We start from the raw sequence: 21,120 nt of genomic DNA, 5'->3' as shown, positions 1-21,120 counted from the left end.
TTAGTACAGTAAAATAATACACATGGGATTTCTTTCATTGCTAATGTACCTCACAATATGCTGCAGCTCTATGGATCTTCTTGCTGTTTATTGAATATATCATGACTTCATATGCTATGTCCTCTTCCTGGAACACTATTTCCCGTTTTGGCAACTGCCTAAGTAAAATACATACTTTCTCTGGTATATTTTATTGACAACTCTTACATTCATTGACTTGATTGGGTGTCACTTCTCTATACTCTCAGAGCCTCCTGTTAATACCTTCCTCAGTATACTTGCCACTCCTTGTCTACATTGCGAATTTCGTAAGGGCAATAGTTTTGCCTTGCTTATTTTCATATTCCCTGTATCAGGCATGGTGCTTAGCTCCTAACAGGTGCTCACTGCTTTAATAGGTGTTCAAAACCTTAAGAAAATTGAATAATATATTGGTAACTTAAAAAATACTTTTTAAAAATTTTCTGTGTCCTAATCGCTTTTTCGGTTACATTTGTAATGAACTTTTTAATTTAAAAGTTAATGAAAATGTTTAGTATTTATAGATGAAATTTATTCCTTTATATTTTAAATATTTGCGCAAATGAAGGCACATCTGTAATCTATTTAAAAATGCTAATTTTCATCAAGTTCTCATCTGACAAATGCCTTAGTTTCACTTATTGTAGTTGGAATCTTTATCTGGGTCTTATCCTTGAAAAAACATGACTTGATTTATTTTTTAGGGTTGAATAATGAAGGGATTATCCATTAGCTTTGGTACATAGTGGCATGCAAATACTTTTATTCATTACTAAAATCTTGTTAGGTTGACTCACTCATTTGCAACATTTTATTTCACCATAAACTAGACACTGAGTTACAAAGTTAAATGCTTAGATTAGTTACAGTTAGGAAACCTACCTAAATTATATTGTACAAGAAAGACAATAGCTCTTATTGCATTTTCCATCTTTATAGTGTGCAGATTGCTTCTGGTCAGCCCAGCCTGTGATGGCAACATTTCAAACTTTGTATCACGTAATCTCAAGTAATGCATGTTGCATACACAGCTCAGAGTATAGATTAGTAGATATTGCAGTGACAATAACTTCTTATTTCTCTACACTTGTTTGTTTAAAGATACTGGTAGTTTTCATTTTATGTATTAATAGAAGATGAGAGGTGGCTAATGAATTGTGCTGTGGACTTGTTTTTAACTATATTACTCTATCAAGATGGAAATATCAATTGATTTGTGTATTAAAGATATCCTGAGGAGAAATCTAGTTCATATATTATAATAGACATATGCACACAAAACCATTTCACTGTTTCTGGCTGTCCCTATGCTTAGGTTATTAACCTTTTATACTTCTTTCTCTTCTTGTAGCATCTCATGTGTCTTCCTTTACCCATTTCAGTGTGCACTGAGTTGGGGGTGAGAGGAGAAATTGAAAACGGAAAGCACAAGGTCTGGATTCATCTTTATTAAAAAAAAAAAAAAAAAAACATGCAATGTGCCAGTCATTGTGATGTGGTAGTAACACCTAGTCTTTACCTTTGAGTTCTTTATAGTTTATCTACAAACTCTGATAAGTACTATAGTATAACAAAACCTGCCAAGAGCTCATAAGAGGGAATAACTTTGCCTTAGTAAGCTGGGAAAGGTTTCTAAGAAAAGTTACATTTGAATTAACTTCTTAAAATAGTCTATGTTTCTTATTCATGTTTTAAGCAACTTTACTGAGTTAGAATTTACATGCAAAAAATTCATATTTTTTTTGTTGATTGTTTAATGGGCTTTGATAAATACACCTAAGACAAAACGTTCATTACTCCACTCCAGAAGGTGCCTTAAGCCCCTTTACAGTCAATCCCTTACTCCTCCCCAGTAACTGTGAATCTGGTTTTTATCACCATAGACTAGTCTTTTTGATTTTACATCCGTAGCTTCATATAATGGGATCACGTAGTAGGTACTCTTTTATGTGTGGTTTCTTTTGTTCAACATAATTTTAAAAAGTCATCCTTGACATTGATAAGTAGTTCTTTTATGTTGCTGAATAGTATTCCATTGTATGAATATATTATATTGACTATGGATTCTGGATTCTGACCCCACCCTGGGCTTGTTGCCATTGTTGTGTGTGTTTGTTTAATGACTTTCCTGGATTACTTCTGATGTCTGTTTTCCTTTTAAAATATTTCTTATGCCTGGCTTTCTGGGGATTGCCTCTGTGTCACTCTTATCTTAGTGGTCAGCTAATGATTGCTTAAAGGTTGTTCCTAAACACCAGCAAGTTAGTGTTACCCCATTTTCCTGTGGACCTGTTTATGATTTGGAGAATGTCTTAAAATTGTAGGCAATTTCAAATTTGACCCATGTTCAGCCAGAGACTAGCCTGCAAATGTTCTTTCTGGTGTAGTCTTATACACGCACACAGGCTTCCTGACTACTAAGCATGAATATCCACTTAAGGCTCTTCTTGGCAGTCTTTTTCCTAGGATCTTCCTGTTAGATTTCTGGCTAGTTTGCCGTTTTGTTGCTTGCCCCTACCAGAGTTACTTAGATAATGGCCCTCGTGATGCCTGACACTGAAAGCATTATTATTATTATTATTATTATTTTATTTTTTATTTTTTGATGGAATCTCAAAAGTGCAGTGGTGCGATCTTGGCTCACTGCATCCTCTGCCTCCCAGGTTCAAGCGATTCCACTGCCTCAGCCTCCCCTGCCTCAGCCTCCTGATTAGCTGGGACTACAGGTGCACACCACCATGCCCAGCTAATTTTTGTATTTTTAATAGAGACAGGGTTTTACCATGTTGGCCAGGATGGTCTCGACCTCTTGACCTTGTGATCTCCCTGCCTTGGCCTCCCAAAGTGCTGGGATTACAGGCATGAGCCACTGCGCCCAGCCCACTCTTGTTTTTAACAACATTCCTGGGTACAGATTTTTCCATGCCTCATTCCAAATAAGGTCAGTCCCCTCTTGCAGGGAAAGGTAACTACCACTCTTTATGGCCTGCCATGTTTGCCCACAGTAGAATGTTTATGCCACAAACCTGGCAGTATAGATGGGGATAGGAATAGCCCCTAGCTAAAATACCACAGTTCTTATTGAGATGCAGTATATTTTTCTTGAATAAATGCTTCTCATTTTGTTGTATGACCTTTGATCAGTTTTTGGAGGCTTTGGTGGTTAGATTTGACCTTGTCTTTTTTTTTTATTGCTTAGGGGAGAGAATTTGCTGAACTCACAGAGCCTCTTGGAAGACCTGGCCTCAGGACTTTTTTTAGTTTTCCTCTAGTTTTTTCCCAAACCACAGGCATTTTTTTCTCCCTCCTGAAAACACAAAGCCTGTCATTTCACCTCCAATTTTATTTTATTATGATTTTTTCATTTTAAAAAATAGAGACAGCATCTTGCTGTGTTGCCCAGGCTGTTCTTGAACTCCTGGACTCAGACAATCCTCCTGCCTTGACCTCCTAAAGTGCTAGGATTACAGCATGAGTCACCGTACCTGGCCATCACCTTTAATTTTAAAAGTCTTAAAGTGCCTTCGTGTTGTTCTCAGAATAAAAATTAAAAATTCTTTTTTTTTTTTTTTGAGATGGAGTCTTGCTCTGTTGCCCAGGCTGGAATGCAGTGGCGCTATCTCTGCTCACTGCAAGCTCTGCGTCCCGGGTTCACACCATTCTCCTGCCTCAGCCTCCCGAGTAGCTGGGACTATAGGCGTCTGCCACCATGCCTGGCTAATTTTTTTGTGTTTTAATAGAGACGGGGTTTCACCGTGTTAGCCAGGATGGTCTCGATCTCCTGACCTCGTGATCTGCCCGCCTCGGCCTCCCAAAGTGCTAGGATTACAGGCATGAGCCACTGCACCTGGCCAAAATGAAAAATTCTAACATGGTCTGGTCTCCCTTCCTATATAGTCATGTGTCACTTAACAATAGGGACATGTTCTGAGAAATGTTGAGTGATTTCATCATTGTGTGAACATAGTGTGTGTGTTACACAAACCTAGATGGTACAGCCTACTATACACCTGGGCTATATAAGATAGCTTATTGCTCCTAGGCTACGAACCTGTACAGCATGCTATGATACTGAATGTGGTGGCAGTCATAACACCATGGTAAGTATTTGTGTATCTAAACATAGAAAAGGTATAGTAACAATACAGTATTGTAGTTTTATAGGACCACCATTTTATATATAGTCTGTTGTTGACCACATTGTTACACAGCTCATGGCCACAGTTTTATCCTATATTAATCTAGTCCATACCGCTCATTCTGGGTAGTATCCAACTATTGTCCCCAATCTAGGGAGCATTTTGCTTTCTCTTCCTTAAAAATCAAGGCTCTGACCTATGACATACAGATGGGCTTTAGAATTTAAGAGATGTAGGTTTGAATTTCTGTTCTTCATTTATTAGCAACGTGACTTTGAGTGATGTGCTTACATTTCTCAGTTTTCTCATCAAAATGTGGTGATGAACAAATAATATTTTGTAGGGTTGCTTAAGGCTTAAGTAAGATAATGTATGTAAAGCCATTAGCACAGTGCCTTGTATGTAGAAGGTGTATTTATTCCCCTACATGATATTCTCCTCATCATTTCTTTGAGTAAGCAGTTCATATGAAATAGTGGAGACATCAATATGCCTAAGTAGATTCATTTCAGTATTACCATTCCACCGATTATTTGAGTAAAACTTATACCTGAATTTCGTTCGGGTTTCAACACATTTATTAAGTGCCTGATCTGTTTCACAGCACCCTCATTACCTTTTTTTTTTTTTTTTTGAGACAGAGTCTTATTCTGTTGCCCAGGCTGAAGTGCAGTGGCACACAATCTCAGCACACTGCAACGTCCACCTCCTGGTTTCAAGCAATTCTCTTGCCTCAGCCTCCTGAGTAGCTGGGATTACAGGCACCTGCCACTACACCTGACTAATTTTTGTATTTTTAGTAGAGATGGGGTTTCACCATGTTGGACAGGCTGGTCTTGAACTCCTGACCTGAAGTGATCCACCCGCCTCGGCCTCCCAAAGTGCTAGGATTACAAGTGTGAGTCACCGCTCCTGGCCCCTCATTAACTTTTGAAAATATGCTTTTAAATGAAGTATAATACATTAAAGAATTTTTCTATTTTTTTTTCTTTTTTGAGACGGAGTCTTGTTGTCCAGGCTAGAGTGCAATGGTGCGATCTCAGCTCACTGCAACCTCCGCCTCCCAGGTTCAAGCAATTCTCCTGCCTCAGCCTCCCGAGTAGCTGGGATAACAGGCGCTCACCACCACTCCCGGCTAACTTTTTTTTTTTTTTGTATTTTTAGTAGAGATGGGGTTTCACCATGTTGGCCAGGCTGGTCTTGAACTCCTGACCTCGGGTGATCCGCCTGCCTCGGCCTCCCAAAGTGCTGGGATTACAGGTGCCTCGGCCTCCCAAAGTGCTGGGATTACAGGTGCCTTGACCTCCCAAAGTGCTGGGATTACAGGCATGAGCCACCGTGCCCAGCCCAAGAGAGTTTTTCTTTTACATCAAAGAAAAGTTTCTTTTTCTGTAATGAGACTATTAGACTTTTCATTTTTTATTTTGAAAAGTCTTCAAACTTGTGGAATAGAAGCAAAAGTACAGCAAACCCCTCTATATCCTAACTACAATACAATTAGCATATTTAGGAAATTAACATTAGTACAGTACTATGTAATTTGACACTACATCAGTTTTGCCTATTCCCCCCAGTGATCGTAGCATTTTTTTCTTCCTACTTCATCAGTCCAAGATCATACACTTGATGTAGTTATCATGTCTCTTTGCTCTCCTCCAATCTAGAATCTAGATTGGTTCCTCACCCTCCTTTTTTTTTTTTTTTTTGACTTTTATGACATTGATATTGTCAAAGTCCAACTGTTTTGTGGTGTCTCTCAACTTGAGTCACAGTATTTCCTCATAATTTTATTTGGGGTATGCATTTTTTGGGGGCAGGAATAATATGCGAGAGAGACCATATAAAAGACACTATGTTCTGTAAAGGTATATCACATGAAGAGGTATATAATGCCAGTTTGTTCCCTTGTTGGTGATATTAATTTAGATGACTCAGTTAAGGTGGTATCCACTGGGTTTATTTTCTTTAAAGTTATCACTTTCTTCATTATTGCTAATAAGTAATCTGTGGGGAGATACATTGAAATGGTGTAAATATCCTTTTTACCAATACATTTTGATTCAGTGGTTTTTGAATCCTTGATGATAGTTGTCTGAATCAGGTATTACCAGGGCAGTTGCAAATGGTAGATATTAGAATTTCAAAACACAATTTCTAAGAGTTTTAGTGTCCCTAAAATGAGGTGTTTTTTTTTGTTTATTTGTTTGTTTGTTTGTTTTTGAGACGGAGACTTGCTCTGTTGCCAGGCTGGAGTGCAGTAGCACGATCTCGGCTCACTGCAACCTCCGCCTCCCGGGTTCAAGCGATTCTCCTGCCTCAGCCTCCTGAGTAGCCGGGACTACAGGCACACACCACCACCATGTCCAGCTAATTTTTGTATTTTTAGTAGAGACGAGGTTTCACCATGTTGGCCAGGATGGTCTCTATCTCTTGACTTCATGATTTGCCTGCCTCAGCCTCCCATGGTGCTGGGATTACAAGTGTGAGCCATCGCACGCGGCCTGAGCTTTCTTTAGTAGTAATAATTACAGAGTATTTGATTGATATCTGCTCTGTCATGGCTTTAATTATTTTTATGATTTTTAGGTTCATGTACTGGACAGACTGGGGAGAAGTGCCAAAGATAGAACGTGCTGGAATGGATGGTTCAAGTCGCTTCATTATAATAAACAGTGAAATTTACTGGCCAAATGGACTGACTTTGGATTATGAAGAACAAAAGCTTTATTGGGCAGATGCAAAACTTAATTTCATCCACAAATCAAATCTGGATGGAACAAATCGGTAAGATTACTTTATAAGAATTAGAAAAAACTTTTAAGAAAACTCCGTGAAGCCTTGATATATTAAAAGTACAAAGCCTAATTTTATTAAGAAATATGTTTATTTTTGACTAAGTGTCAGAGGGGAAGAAGAATAGTCTTTTAGTTAGCTCTTTAAAAGTGCTTTAAAAGTAATTACATTTATCATCCATCTTGATAGTATTTAGAATTTACAGACTGTATTTCCTCTTTCCTTACTCTGAGCTAACTTAGTTCTTCAGTGGTTCTCCACCAGGGGTGGCATCTTTACTCCCTTTGTTTGGAAATGTGTAGAGAATGTTGTTTAACCCAAGGACTGGGAGTGCCACTAGTATTTTAGTTCCGGTGGTGGGGGGAGGTCCAAGGTTGCTAAACATCCTGCAGTGTGCTGGGCATCAGTACAACAAAGAGTGTCCCACTCAAAATTACCAGTAAAGCCCCCAAGTCCTGCTAGTGGAACTTTGTTTGATAAAACTCTACACTAGGATGGGGTTTGGCCAACATTTTCTGTAAAGGCTTAGATGGTAAATATTTTAGGCTTATGATCTCCGGTTCAACTACTTCTGCTACTGTAGTTTAAAAGCAGCTATAGTAATGCATAAGGGAATAGGCATGACCGTTCCAGCAGAACTTTATTTATTTATTTACATATTTATTTTAGACAGAGTCTCACCTTGTCATCTGGGCTGGAATGCAGTAGCGTGATCTCAGCTCAGTGCAACCTCTGTCTCCTGGGCTCAAGCGATCTTCCTGCCTCAGCCTCCCGAGTAGCTGGGACTATAGGCACACGCCATCACACCGGGCTAATTTTTGTCATTTTTGTAAAGATGGCGTCTCACCATGTTGCCCAGGCTGGTCTTATCCCCTGAGCTCCAAGTGATTCACCGGCCTTGGCCTCCGAAAGTGCTAGAATTACAGGCATCAGCCATAGCACCTGGCGTCAAACTTTATTTGTAAAGCAGAATGAGCCTGTGGGCTGTAGTTTGCTCATCTCTGGACAAGGAGAAAACCTACTGCATGTACCGTACATTTCAGTGTTCAAGGAAGACAAAGTCTGTAAAACATAAACATGGAATTTCTTCTCAGATTATGTTCAGATTTTTAAAGACATTTTATATTTGGATTCTTGTGTTTTAATGATAATTTTGGTTTTTGATCTCAATCTGAGACCTCACCAGATGAGAGTTTTTGGTGATTGTAGGATTTTTTCAAAGTATAAACATTTGTCAGTTATCTGAACTAAGAATAAGGAACATTTAGAAGTATTGAAAACCAGGAAAGATTTAAAGAATTCAGTTAAAGTTTTTGTAATCATGGAGTTGGAGTATTTTTTGCCTTCTTTCAAAAAGGAGTGAAATGACGTATAACAATGTGGTTTAAAGTAAATTTAAATGTCAAAAAGTAAGTATATGATGAATAGAGAAACAACTGCTGTTTTTGACCTCAAATCTGGCTGTGAGAGGGACAGTCTAGGAAGATGGATGTGGCCATGTCATAGTTTTTTTGTTTTTGTTTTTAACTAAAACCTACAGAAACTAGATAGCATATCCAAAAACATGGATAAAGTTGACTATAGCCTTAGGCATTTGAAAGTACAACTAGATAAGGGCAAACCACCAATAGCCACAAGACCTCCATGTTATCACTGTCTATGCAAGAGTAAGCAGGGAGACTTAACAGGGTGTCTCATAGACTTGAAAGCAGGGGAACGCCAAAATAGCCACAACTATTTGCTGGACAAGATGGTGGGTTATTTTAAGAACAGCAGCTGAAATGGGAGGGTAGGAGGGTTGCCCACTCCAATATTAGGCAAGTGCAGTGTGACCATGGTAAAGACAGAAGAAGCTAGAGCAGTCTAGCCCCAACAAACTCTCAAAATGAAACTACTGAAATGAACCTTGCCAGAGTGCTCATCCAGGACAGAGCACCACACTGATTAAAACAAAATTGAATAGGACAGAATAATCCAAATTGAGCAGGATAGGGACAATAGAATAGAGAAGAACAGGTGGGGAAGGAAAGAGAAGGTTCAGATAAAGATGGGAAGATCAACGGCTAGTAGATCTCAGAAAGCAAGCTGCTAGGTTTTTGAACATTATGTGAAAACAACAGAGGAATGAATTCTGTGACATTAGAAAAACTACCTTGAACTCTACGTTATTTTAAAATTTTAGGAACACTAATTTTACGTAGACAAGAGAAATAGAAAAGTATCAAGGTAAAATCCCATTTAAAGTTATTATAAAGGAAAAAACAAAAGCTCTTATAAATAAAAGCACCCCAGAAAAACATGACCACAGAACAGATCAAACCTCTATTATAAAATGAGCTGGAGAAGGAGGAGGCTGCGAATCACTTATAAATGACGTGGAAGCAGGACTCAAACCCAAGTTCCAGGAGGGTGAGCAAGTGCTGTGCTTTCATGGGCTGCTTCTTTATGAAGCAAAATGTGTAAAGGTTGCCATAAAGGACAAACAAGTAAAATACTTTATATATTACAGTGGTTGGAATAAAAATTGGGATGCATGGGTTCCAGAGAGCAGAGTACTCAAATACATGGACACCAATTTGCAGAAACAGAACTTCAAAAAGCCAATCAGGAGCAGTATGCAGAGGGGAAGACGAGAGGGGCTGCCCCAAGAAAGAAGACATCTGGTCTGCAACAGAAAACGTTGAAGTGAAAACAAAAAAGAACAAACAGAAAATACCTGGAAATGGAGATGGTGGCAGTACCAGTGAGACGCCTCAGCCTCCTTGGAAGAAAAGGGCCCGGGTAGATCCTACTCTTGAAAATGAGGACACGTTCATGAATAGAGTTGAAGCTAAAAAGTGAAGATTCCTGAAGAGCTGAAACCATGGCTTATTGATGACTGGGACTTAATTACCAGACAAAAACATCTCTTTTATCTTTCTGCGAGGAAGAATGTGGATTCCATTCTCCAGGATTATGCAAATTACAAAAAATCTTGTGGAAACACAGATAATGAATATGCTGTTAATGACGTTGTGGCAGGGATAGAAGAATACTTCAATGTAATGTTGGGCACCCAGCTACTCTACAAGTTTGACAGACCACAGTATGCTGAAATTCTTGCAGATCCACCTTTATGCACTCATGTCCGAGGTTTATGGAGCACCACATCTACTGATGTACAAATTGGAGCAATGTTGGCCTATACACCTCTGGATGAGAAGAGCCTTGTGTGTTTTTTGTTTGTTTGTTTGTTTGTTTTTTGAGATGGAGTCTTGCTCTGTTGCCCAAGTGGGAGTGCAGTGGCATGATCTCAAGCTCACTGCAACCTCTGCCTCCCGGGTTTAAGCGATTCTCCTGACTCAGCCACCTGAGTAGCTGGGATTACAGGTGCGCACCACCACGCCCATCTAATTTTTATATTTTTAGTAGAGGCGGAATTTCACCATGTTGGTCAGGCTGGTCTCGAACTCCTTACCTTGTGATCTGCCCGCCTCAGCCTCCCAAAGTGCTGGGATTACAGGCATGAGCCACCGCGCCTGGCTGAGCCTTGTTTTATTACTGAATTATCTTCACAGTTTCCTAAAGTACCTGGCAAAGAATTCTGCAACATATTTTAGTGCCCAGCAATTATGAATGGCTCCTCCAGAGAACCATCAGAAAGCTGTCTGAGAGATGCTCTCACTCACTTATGTTTGGATCTCTGTAAACACATTTTTGTTCTTAGTCTTTCTCTTGTACAAATGATGCACTTTGAAGATGTTATTGTACAACAATTGATGTTTTTCTGTTTAATTTTAAACAGAAAATAAAAGGAGTAATAGCTCCTTTTTTCCTATCTTACCTTTTTTTTCACTTCAAATTTCCTGCCAGTGTATTCAACAATGGACAACAGAGGCACATGCTATACAGTGTTTCATTGCCTAGTTGACAGAGCTACTTTTGAATGCTGGTGGTCCTGTTCCTTTGACCCTACGTACTTTTATAATATGTGTTCATGCTATATGACAAAATGCTGTGATTCCTAGGGCCAAAGGTTCAATTCATTGTGTATAACTGAACACACTCATCCATTTATGCTCCTTTTTTTTTTTTAATGGTGCTTAAATAGCCCATTCTTTGCAAGTCATCCATGTTGTTCCTTTGGCGTTTAACTTTGCTCAAATTGTTGAAGAATGGTGGCTTGTTGCATGGTTTTTGTATTTGTGTCTAGTGCACATTTTAACATGGTAGATGGGATGCATTGTGTAGCTAGTTTTCTGGAAAAGTCAATCTTTTAGGAATTATTTTTCAAATCTTCAATAAATTTTTTCTTTAAATTTCAAATAAATAAATGAGTCGAAAGTCATTGAGAAACCAATATGACATGTGAAAGGATAACATAAGATTAGAAAAATTCAGAAATGACTCACGCCTATAATCCCAGCACTTTGGAGGGCCAAGGCAGGCGGATCACCTGAGGTCAGGAGTTTGAGACCAGTCTTGCCAACATGGTGAAACCCCGTCTCTACTAAAAATACAAAAATTTGCTGGACGTGATGATGCACGCCTGTAATCACAACTACTCGGGAGGCTGGGGTAGTAGAATCGCTTGAATCCAGGAGGCAGAGGTTGCAGTGAGCCAAGATCGCGCCATTGCACTCCAATCTGGGTGACGAGCAAAACTCTGTCTCAAAAAAAAAAAAAAAAAAAGAGAAAAATTCAGAAATGAAATGATAGAACTTAAGAAATAATTTAAAAAATCACTTCAGAAAAGAAAACTAGAAGGGACACTAGGTTGAATAAACCAAAAAACCTTTAAATAGAGGTTGATAAGGAGGAAAAATTTAAAGACCAAAAAGAAATACAGAAAGACAAAAGATGATTTGAGAGAAAATGATAAATACTGAAGATAGGCAAAGAAGAAACAACATACAGATAATAAGACTCTTTAGAAAGCAAAGCAAAGCAAGGGAATAGAACAACTATGAACAACTATAGAAAAAGTTTCTTACAAGAAGATTTGTGACTGGGCACAGTGGCTCATGCCTATAATCCCAGTACTTTGGGAGGCCAAGGTGGGTGGATCGCCTGAAGTCAGGAGCAAGACCATCCTGGCCAACATGGTGAAACCCTGCCTCTACAAAAAATACAAAAATTAGCTGAGCATGGTGGTGGGCGCCTGTAATCCCAGCTACTCAGGAGGCTAAGGCAGGAGAATTGCTTGAATTCTGCAGAGGTTGCAGAATCTGTTCACTGCAACCTCTGCCTCTTGGGCACAAGCTGTCCTCCCACCTGAGCCTCCCAAGTAGCTGGCACTACAGGTGCACACCACCACACCTGACTAATTTTTTGTATTTTTAGTAGAGACAGGATTTCATCATGTTGCCCAGCTGGTCTTGAACTCTTGGACTCAAGTGATCCGCCTGCCTCGGCCTACCAAAGTGTTGGGATTACAGGTGGGAGCCACCATGCCTGGCCATAAATTTAATTCTTATAGTAACTATAAGAATTATGGTGTGGTCATAATTAATATTGTTATTCTGAAACTTTATATTGTTGCATCAAGTAAGTGAGTATTAGGACATATATTGCTCCTGCATATGCTAGATTCTTAATGGGCAAGAGAGGAAGTATAGATGTAATACTGCAGAGGTTAAGTCAAACTGATAATTCCATATTTTAATGGAAAGTTACTTACTAGTATGCGCTTATTAGGTATTTTATCTTTCAAAAATATATATACCCAACTGTGTTTGTTTCCTGACTGTGAACACTGAAGAGGACTAGATCAAAAATGACCAATTGAGTAGCGATTGAACATTTACAGTGCTGTGTGCAGTGAACTTCTGTAGCACCCAAATTGTGGTGTTGGGAAAAACCATTCCACCTTAAAAGAAACCAAGCCTTTCTGGCAACATTGCTGATTCTAGGTTTTGGGCAAGAAATGTACATGCTGAGCTGGAACATTGTCATAACAGATAGTAAGGAGGCTGTTAAAGACTATTTAGGGTCATTTCAGAAAGACTGGAGAAATGGCTACAGAACTCCCACTGGCCAGAGATTGGTAAAAACCTGTGAAGTGTGTTTAAATTCTTGAGTTCATAATGGTATTTTAAAAAAGAATTGGTTACTCTTAGATTAGAGCATGATAGGAACAAATTTATTACCTTGAACACTGATAAATACAAGAAAGAAGCAATTTATCCTGCTTTTCCTATATGAGTGTACCTCTGGCTAACAAAATAGTAGATATGGGAGAGCTATTTCAATTGATAAATGAAAAAGAAATGGCAGAATTGCAATACCACCATTTTATAACTTTGGTTGAACGAATGGGTCTAGGTGGTGAGTGTCGATGGCTACTAACATCACAAGAAGAAAAAGAACAGATATTATTTGCCTTCTGGTGTAAGAACACACTACTACCTCCTGTTTTGTCAAAGGGATCAATTCAACATGAGTCTGGTCAAGGCTGTATATCAGCTGGCCATTTGTAGGAAATACAGAGGACAGAGAAATCTTGAACTGCGCCATGAGAGTACATCAGCAGATCTGGACATATAAATGAAATATCTTAGGTACGTTGACAGAGAGATTGTAAGGAAGAGACAGACAGGAAAAGAGACTTGAATGCTCTACCAAAAAAAAAAATTCTTAGAACTGATAAACACATTTGGTAAAGTTGCAGGATACAAAATCAACACAAAAAGATCAGTAGCATTTCTATACACAAACAACAAACTAGCTGAAAAATTAAGAAGGCAGTGTCATTTACAATAGCTATAAGAAATTAATAAAATACCTAGGAATAAATTTAACCAAGGAAGTGAAAGACCTCTTCAGAGAAAGCTACAAAACACTGATGAAAGAAATTGAAGAGGGATACATACAAATGGAAAAACATTTCATGCTCATGGATTGGAATAATTATTATTGTTAAAATGACTATACTACCAAAGCAACCTGCAGATTCAGTGGAGTCCCTATTAAAATACCAATGACATTCTGCACAGAAATAGAAAAAAAAAATCCTAAAATTTGTATGGGACCATAAAAGACCCTGAATAGCCAAAGCAATCCTGAGCAAAAAGAACAAAGCTGGAGACATCATACTAACAGACTTCAAAATATACCACAAAGTTGTAGTAACCAAAACAGCATGGTACTGGCATAAAAACAGAAACATACACCAATGGAACAGAATAGAAAACCCAGAAATTAATGCCTGCATCTGTAGCCAATTGCTTTTTGACAAAAGTGCCAAGAACATAGATTGGGGAAAGGATAGTCTTTTCAATAAATGATGCTGGGGAAACTGGATATCCACATATGGAAGAATGAAACTAGAAACCCACCTCTCCACCTTATACAAAAATCAACTCAAAATGGATCAAAGACCTAAGGGTAAGAATTGAAACTATAAAACTACTAGAGGAAACCATAGAGGAAATGCTTCAGGACATTGGTCTGGGAAAGGATTTTATGGATAAGACCTCAAAAATGCAGGCAACAAAAGCAGAAAATACCAGATGCATTATATCAAACTAAAAAGCTTCTACACAGCAAAGGAAACAACACAGTGAAAAGACGACCTACAGAATGAGAGAAAATATTTGCAAATTACTCATCTGACATGGGATTAATATCCAGAATATACAGAGAACTCAAACAGTTCAACAGCAAAAAACCAGTTTGGTTAAAAAATGGGGAAATGGTCCGAATAGACATGTATCAAAAGAAGGCATATAAATGGCCACAAACATATGAAAAAATGCTCAACATCACAAATCATCCAGGAAATGCAAATTAAATTCACAGTGAAGTATCATCTCACCCTAGTTACGATACGGCTATTACCAAAAAGACAAAAAGTAATACGGTCAAGAATGCACAGAAAAGGGAACTCTTATACACTGTTGGTGGGAGTATAAACTAGTACAGCCACTATGGAGAATAGTATGGAAGTTCCTCAAAAAATTACAAATAGAACTACCATATGATCCAGTGGTCCCACTACTTGTCATTTACCCAAAGGAAAGGAAATCAGTGTATCGAGACATCTGCACCCCTATGTTTATTGCAGCACTATTTACAATAGCCAAGATGTGAAATCAACCTAGGTGTCCAACATCAGATGAATGGATAAAGAAAATGTAGTATATATACACAATGGAATATCTCACAAAAGTAAAGAGTAGAATAGGGGATACTAGAGGCTGGAAAGGGTAGGGGAAGGAAGAGATAAGAAGAGATTTGCTAAAAAAATACAGAATTACAGTTAGAAAAAGCTTGAGTATTCTATACCACTGTAGGACGACTATACTTAATAGGTAAAACATTATATAGTTTCAAAGAGGATACTGAATGTTTCCAACACAGAAATGTTAAATGTTTGCGATTATGGATATGCTGATTACCCTGAGCTGATCACTGTACCTTATACGTATTGCAACATTGCTGTGTACCCCACAAATATGTGTAATTATAATTTACCAGTTAAACATTTTTTAAAAGAGAGACTAAAAGAAATAGCAAATGAAAATGGGTCTTAAGACTAAACTATTTTTCTGTGGGTGCACACTTACAAAAAGCAATAAAACTATAAAGGCAAGAAAGTGACTAATAGAAAATCAGAATAATTGTTACTTCTATGGAGAGGGAGGGATTGGGACAGGGTTCATGCAGGGCCTTTTGAAGTCATCTGGGTGATTCACCCAGAGCAAGTTTTTTTCCTTCATCTGGGTGAATTCATGGTTACAAGAATGTTTGCCTTATAGTAACTTGTTAAGCTATATGTTTGTTTTGTATGCTTTTCTCTGAATTGGCTTTATTTTTTTAAAAAAGATTAAAAATAGTCTTGAGCATGATATTACCTGTAGGTTTTTTAAATAAAGGGATTTTATCAGGTTGAGGAAGTTCCTTTCTATTCCTAGTTCATGGACAGTTTTACCATGAATAATTACTGGATTTTGTCCAGTCCTTTTTCTGCGTCTATGGAAATGATTATGTGGTTTTATTCTTTATTTTATGAACATGGTGAATTTCAGTAATTGGTTTTCAGTTGTTAAACCGATCTTGCATTTCTGGGGTAAGTTCTACTTGGTCATGGTTTATACTTCTTTTGAAATATTGTTAGATTTTGTTTGCTAATATTCTGTTGAGGATTTTTATATCTTTAATAGTGAAGGATATTAATCCATAGTTTGTTTTTCTTGTGTTTATTTGGTTTTGAGATTAGCATAATATCAGCCTCATAGAGTTGGAAGATATTTCCTCTTTCTTTGTTTTCTGGAAGAGTGTGTGACCAGTGGATACAATTTTTCCTGCAAATATTTGGTAGAATTCACCACTGAAACCATCTGGGCATGGGGATTTCTTTTTGGGAAGATATTAATTACGAATTCAATTTCCTTGTTTGTTATAGATCTATCAGATTTTCTGTTTCTTCTTGAGTCAGTTTTAGTAATTTGGTTTTTTTTTCCAGGAATATTTTTGTTTCATAAATTTGTCTAATTTGTTGGCATAAAGTTGTTTATGGTATTTCCTAATAATCCTTTTAATTTCTGTAAGGCAGTGTTTCTCTTTCATTCATCACTTTATTCACAGTTTTCACAATTTGCATCTTTTTTTTTTTTTGGGTCAGTCTAGCACTAAAGGGTTGTCAATTTTGTGGATCTTTTCAAAGAACAACCAGCTTCTGGTTTTATTGATTTTTCCCCCCTTTATTGTTTTTCTGTTTTCTGTTTCATTGCCTTTTTTTTTTTTTTTTTTTTAACTCTAATGTTTTTATTTTCTTCCTTATGCTTGCTTTGGATTTAATCTACTCTTCTTCCAGTTTCTTAAGGTTAAATCATAAATAATTGATTTGTGATCTTTCTTCTTTTCTAATATAGGCATTAGTATTCTATATACATTTCCATATTTTGTATTTTCATTTTCTTTTAGCTCAAAATATTTAAAAACTTTCATTGTAATTTCTTCCTTGACTCATTGCTGATTTAGAGGAAATTGAGAAAGAAATTTCAAAAATTTAGAAAATAAATTGATTTCCCAAATTTTCTTCTGTTGATTTCTTCATGAATTTCATTATGGTCAGATAGTAGTCTATTTTATATGAGTTCAGTCTTTTTATTTTATATGAATTCAGTCTTTTAATATTAAAAGATTAATTCTGTCTCCTAGCATGTGGTGTTCTGGAGAAAGTTCCACGTGTACGTGAAAAGATTGTGTATTCTGTTGTTGCATGGAATGTTCTATAGATGGTAGGTTAAGTTGGTTAATAATGTTCAAATTTTCTATATCCTTGGTAATTTTCTATCTAGTTGTTCTTTCCTTTAGTGAGCATAGGGTGTTGAGCTCTCCAACTATATTGTTGAACTGCCTATTTTTCCTTTGATTTCTGTCAGGTTTTGCTTCATTTGTTCTGGGGCTCTGTTCTGGGGCTCTTCATTTGTTCTGGGGCTCTGTATATTTCTAATTGTAACTTCCTGATGACTCTTTCTCATAAAACCTGCCACTGTTTCTCTAGTTACCTTTTTATACTTAAAATCTATTTTGTCTGATAGAGCTGCTCCAGCTCTCTTATGGTTACTATTTACTGTAACCTTTTCTTTTCAATCTATTTGTATCTTTGAATGTAAAATGTATCTTTTATAAACAGCATATAGTGTAACCTTTGTTTTATTCAGTCTAACAGCCTTTGCCTTTTGATTGGTGTGTTTATTCACATTGAATGTCATTAATGATATGGTTGGGCTTATGTCTGACATTTTGGTGTTTTTTTTTTTTTTAAATTATCTTGTGTCATCTTTGTTCCTTTGTATTAAGTAGATATTTTCTGGTGTGTCATTTTGATTCCTTGGTTGATCATTTTAAACTGTATTTTTGGGATTTTAAAGGTAATTATTTTAGAGATTGCAACATGCATTTTGTCAAAATCTACTTTGTGGTAATATTAACTTAATTATGTAAAGTACATACATTTTACTGTAAGTATATCTCCATTCTCTCTCTCATCTTTTGTGCTATTATTGTCATTTATAGTACATTTCTATTATATCTAACACAGGGTTATACTTATTGCTTTATACAATCTTATGTCTGTTAAAAAGGTTAAAGGAAAAAGAGAAAACATTATTTATAGAGTCTTTTGTATTAACCTGCATATTTACTATTTCTGGTATTCTTCATTTTTCCTGAGGGTTCAAGTTACCATCTGGAGTCATTTCCTTGTTCCATTATAGTTCTGTTCTCTTCCTTGTCCTTTGTCCTTCAAATATTTTATTTAAAAAAAAAATTTTTTCTATTATGTAATATTTCTTCCTTTTCACTATTTTTTCTTTATGTATTATGTTTATTCATTCTTATTGCTTAGACTTCATTTCTGAAATGATGTATTTTTGTATTTCTCATTCTTTCATCAAGTTCTGTCACCTCACTTCTGAGTTGTCTGATTCTAATTTGTGTTGTTCATTTATGACTAGTATCTTACTTTAAATACTTTGACTGTTTTGAAATAAGTTATCAGTTTAATTTGTTCTATTTCTGTATCTTTCTGGCATACTTTTATTGTCTGTAGGGATGTTATTCTTCACTTTATCCTTTTCTTATTTTTAATATTAACTTATTAATGGGATTTGATGTTAGTAATTTGTTTTCTTATTTTCAGGTGAAACTGTTTTGCTTGAACGTTTAGAAGAAGGCGGAGTTCATAAGTTTTCCAGTTTCACAGAACTCTCATGTCTATGTGTATATGTTTAAAAAATAATGGCAGCTAGCTTTCTGGATTGCCTGGCTGTCCCACTTTCCTTCTTCTGCTTTTTTCTGTACCTTATTTTTCCATTGTTCTCCTGTACCAATCATGCACGCTTTTCAGTCTGCTCCCAGTGATTTCTCTTCAGTATGACACTTTGTCTGGAAGGGAGCCCAGGAAGGACAATTTTGAGAGTTCACAATAGGTTAAAGTATAGTGCTAGACCTTTCAGTGCCTGACGATGAATTCATTGTATTCACTTACTCTTGAAGTGGCCAGAACACCTCATAGCTGGTTGCTGTTCTCAGATTGGTCTACTAAGCTTTCCAATGTTGTCTGTTTTATGTGTTCTGTCCTGCCAGATGTCCTATTGTTTCTTTCTCATATCCTGCAGAGGTGCCAATATCAGTCATATCTTAATGGCTGTTGGTAGTTTTCTGTACCATTTTGTATCCTGGGTTTTACCTAGCTTTGTTGTGAATGTTGTCCATGGGGTTTGGGGTTCATTACCTAGTTGTTCTCTGTTTTCACGTGGAGGATTCATGGAGATTTTTCAAAAGCTTTGCCATCACTGCTGACGTTGTCTTCTTAGATATTATTACAGCCTCACTGTGGTGAAGGGAAGCTTCCTTCCAAGGTTAAATTCAGATGTCAGAACTCATGACAGCAGTCCTGTGGTATGATTAAAGAAAGATTTATTACTCACACAAGTGGGCAGTTCTGAGAGAGGAGCAGAAGTTGACTATCTGGGAGGAGGTCCAGAAACAAAAACTAAATGAGGGCATGCAGGTGTTTTATAAAGGATAAGTCCAGTTGGTGCAGAGTTCAAAAGAACCACCTTGCAAAGTTCAAAGAATCTCAAAGAGCTAGCAAGAGGTGCCTGGGAGGTATTGACAGTGGTGAGCTTTATCAGTAAGTTGCAGAATGTGACAGACATAGGCAGGAGATGATGCTCAGAGATTGCAAGCACTATATGAAAACTTCAGTGAGGTTGGGGGGAGTCTCGGTTTCTTTTCTGTGGTCTCCAGTGTGGTGATCCATTTTTTAGTTTCTGTTATTGTTGTGACCTACTATTGAGGAACTGGGCTTGGATCTTACCTGCCACCTTGGTTCTTAGCAGCCATGATCAACTCCTCCTTGAAGTAACTTGTGTTTCCAGATGAGGATCAGGAGGTAGGCTTACTTGGTAATCTCAGCCAGAGAGAAGAAAGGGGAATACTCTGTGTGGTTATTCCTACTTTCAGGAACAAGTCATAGTTGACTGGACAAATCATTATATCACCCTTGCATGATGGTGTTCTTAATTCTGCCTTTTGTTCAGCTCTCTTAATTACATATTTTCTTAAAAACATTTAATTTTATCAAGCATCCCCAGAGTGTTTAGTAAGTCTGCCTAGTTTGTGCACCTTACCATTGTGTGGGATCCTTGGTTTATAAATAAGCTAGAGTTCTACTCTCAAAAAGGTTATCTGTTATAGAGTTGTTGGATAGGTAAACAGTTATAAAACAGTTCACTAACTGTTATGAGAACATAGAGAAAGAAAACTAACTTGGCTTGTGGCGGGAGGAAATTAAGAATGGCTGTGAAAAGAAAGTGACATTTAAATTTAATGTTAGGGCCAGGCTTGGTGGCTCACGCAATCCCAGCATTTTAGGAGGCCAAGGTGGGCAGATCACCTGAGGTCAGGAGTTTGAGACCAGCCTGGTCAACATGGTGAAACCCCATCTCTACTAAAAATACAAAATTAGCCAGGCATGGTGGTGCATGCCTGTAATCCCAGCTACTTGGGAGGCTGAGGCAGGAGAATCGCTTGAACCCTGGAGGTGGAGGTTGCAGTGAGCCAGGATCACACCACTGCACTCCATCCTGGGTGATAAGAACAAGACTTTGTCTCAAAAAAAAAAAAATTAATATTGGTATAGTATTTACTGATTCTAAGAAGCCATTGATTTTAAGAACTTACTGATTTTAAAAACTACCACATGAAATGTTCACATTGTAAATGTTACCCTTATATCAGAAATGTTAAAATATTGAATATATGTGTCTTAAAATTGAGGAATCATTAATGAAAGTGTTAAGTAGCAAGCATAGTGCTGAATGGCTTTTGCATATGTTATTTAATCTTCACAGTAACTCAGTGAGGATAGATTATTACCTTCCATTGACAGATGAAGAAATAAAACTTGCAGAAATGGGGTCAGTAATAAGTGTCAAGGGGGGATTTAAGCTTACCTCTGAGTTCTAAGTTTATGCATTCAATTAATATGTAAAATGAATATAGCTTTTAGGGATTTTGCCTTTTCCATATGTTTATTTTCCTATGTTTAGTTCAGTAGAGTGAATTTCAACTTTTCACTTAATGATATACAAAACTTTTTGAAAGCTTTTTTTCCTCGAGTTTTTCAAAGCAGTTCTTTAAGATGGTAAAATGCCAAGTAACTTAGTTTTAA

The 21,120-nt window shown here is 37.2% G+C and overlaps 1 protein-coding gene and 1 pseudogene across 7 annotated transcripts in view; both read left to right on the top strand.

Moving 5' to 3' along the window:
- The window catches only part of LRP6 (LDL receptor related protein 6), a 152,059-nt gene that overhangs the window by 58,354 nt on the left and 72,585 nt on the right, over positions 1-21,120 (top strand). For 5 of the 7 annotated variants that reach the window (XM_063712036.1, XM_054526841.2, XM_024256882.3 and 2 more), the window contains one exon: positions 6,747-6,944. The exons of the other annotated variants lie outside the window; for them this stretch is intronic. In XM_063712036.1, coding sequence (XP_063568106.1) covers positions 6,747-6,944 — 198 coding nt within the window. The remainder of the gene's footprint in view (positions 1-6,746; positions 6,945-21,120) is intronic. 7 annotated transcript variants of the gene reach the window in all.
- On the top strand, positions 6,845-13,973 carry LOC112135752 (mortality factor 4-like protein 1; annotated as a pseudogene).

The sequence above is a fragment of the Pongo abelii genome, chromosome 10 (genome assembly GCF_028885655.2).
Source record: "Pongo abelii isolate AG06213 chromosome 10, NHGRI_mPonAbe1-v2.0_pri, whole genome shotgun sequence".
NCBI classification, from domain to species: Eukaryota; Metazoa; Chordata; class Mammalia; order Primates; family Hominidae; genus Pongo; species Pongo abelii.
Note: the sequence above shows the minus strand (reverse complement) of the source record. Positions and strands in the feature narration are given on the sequence as shown.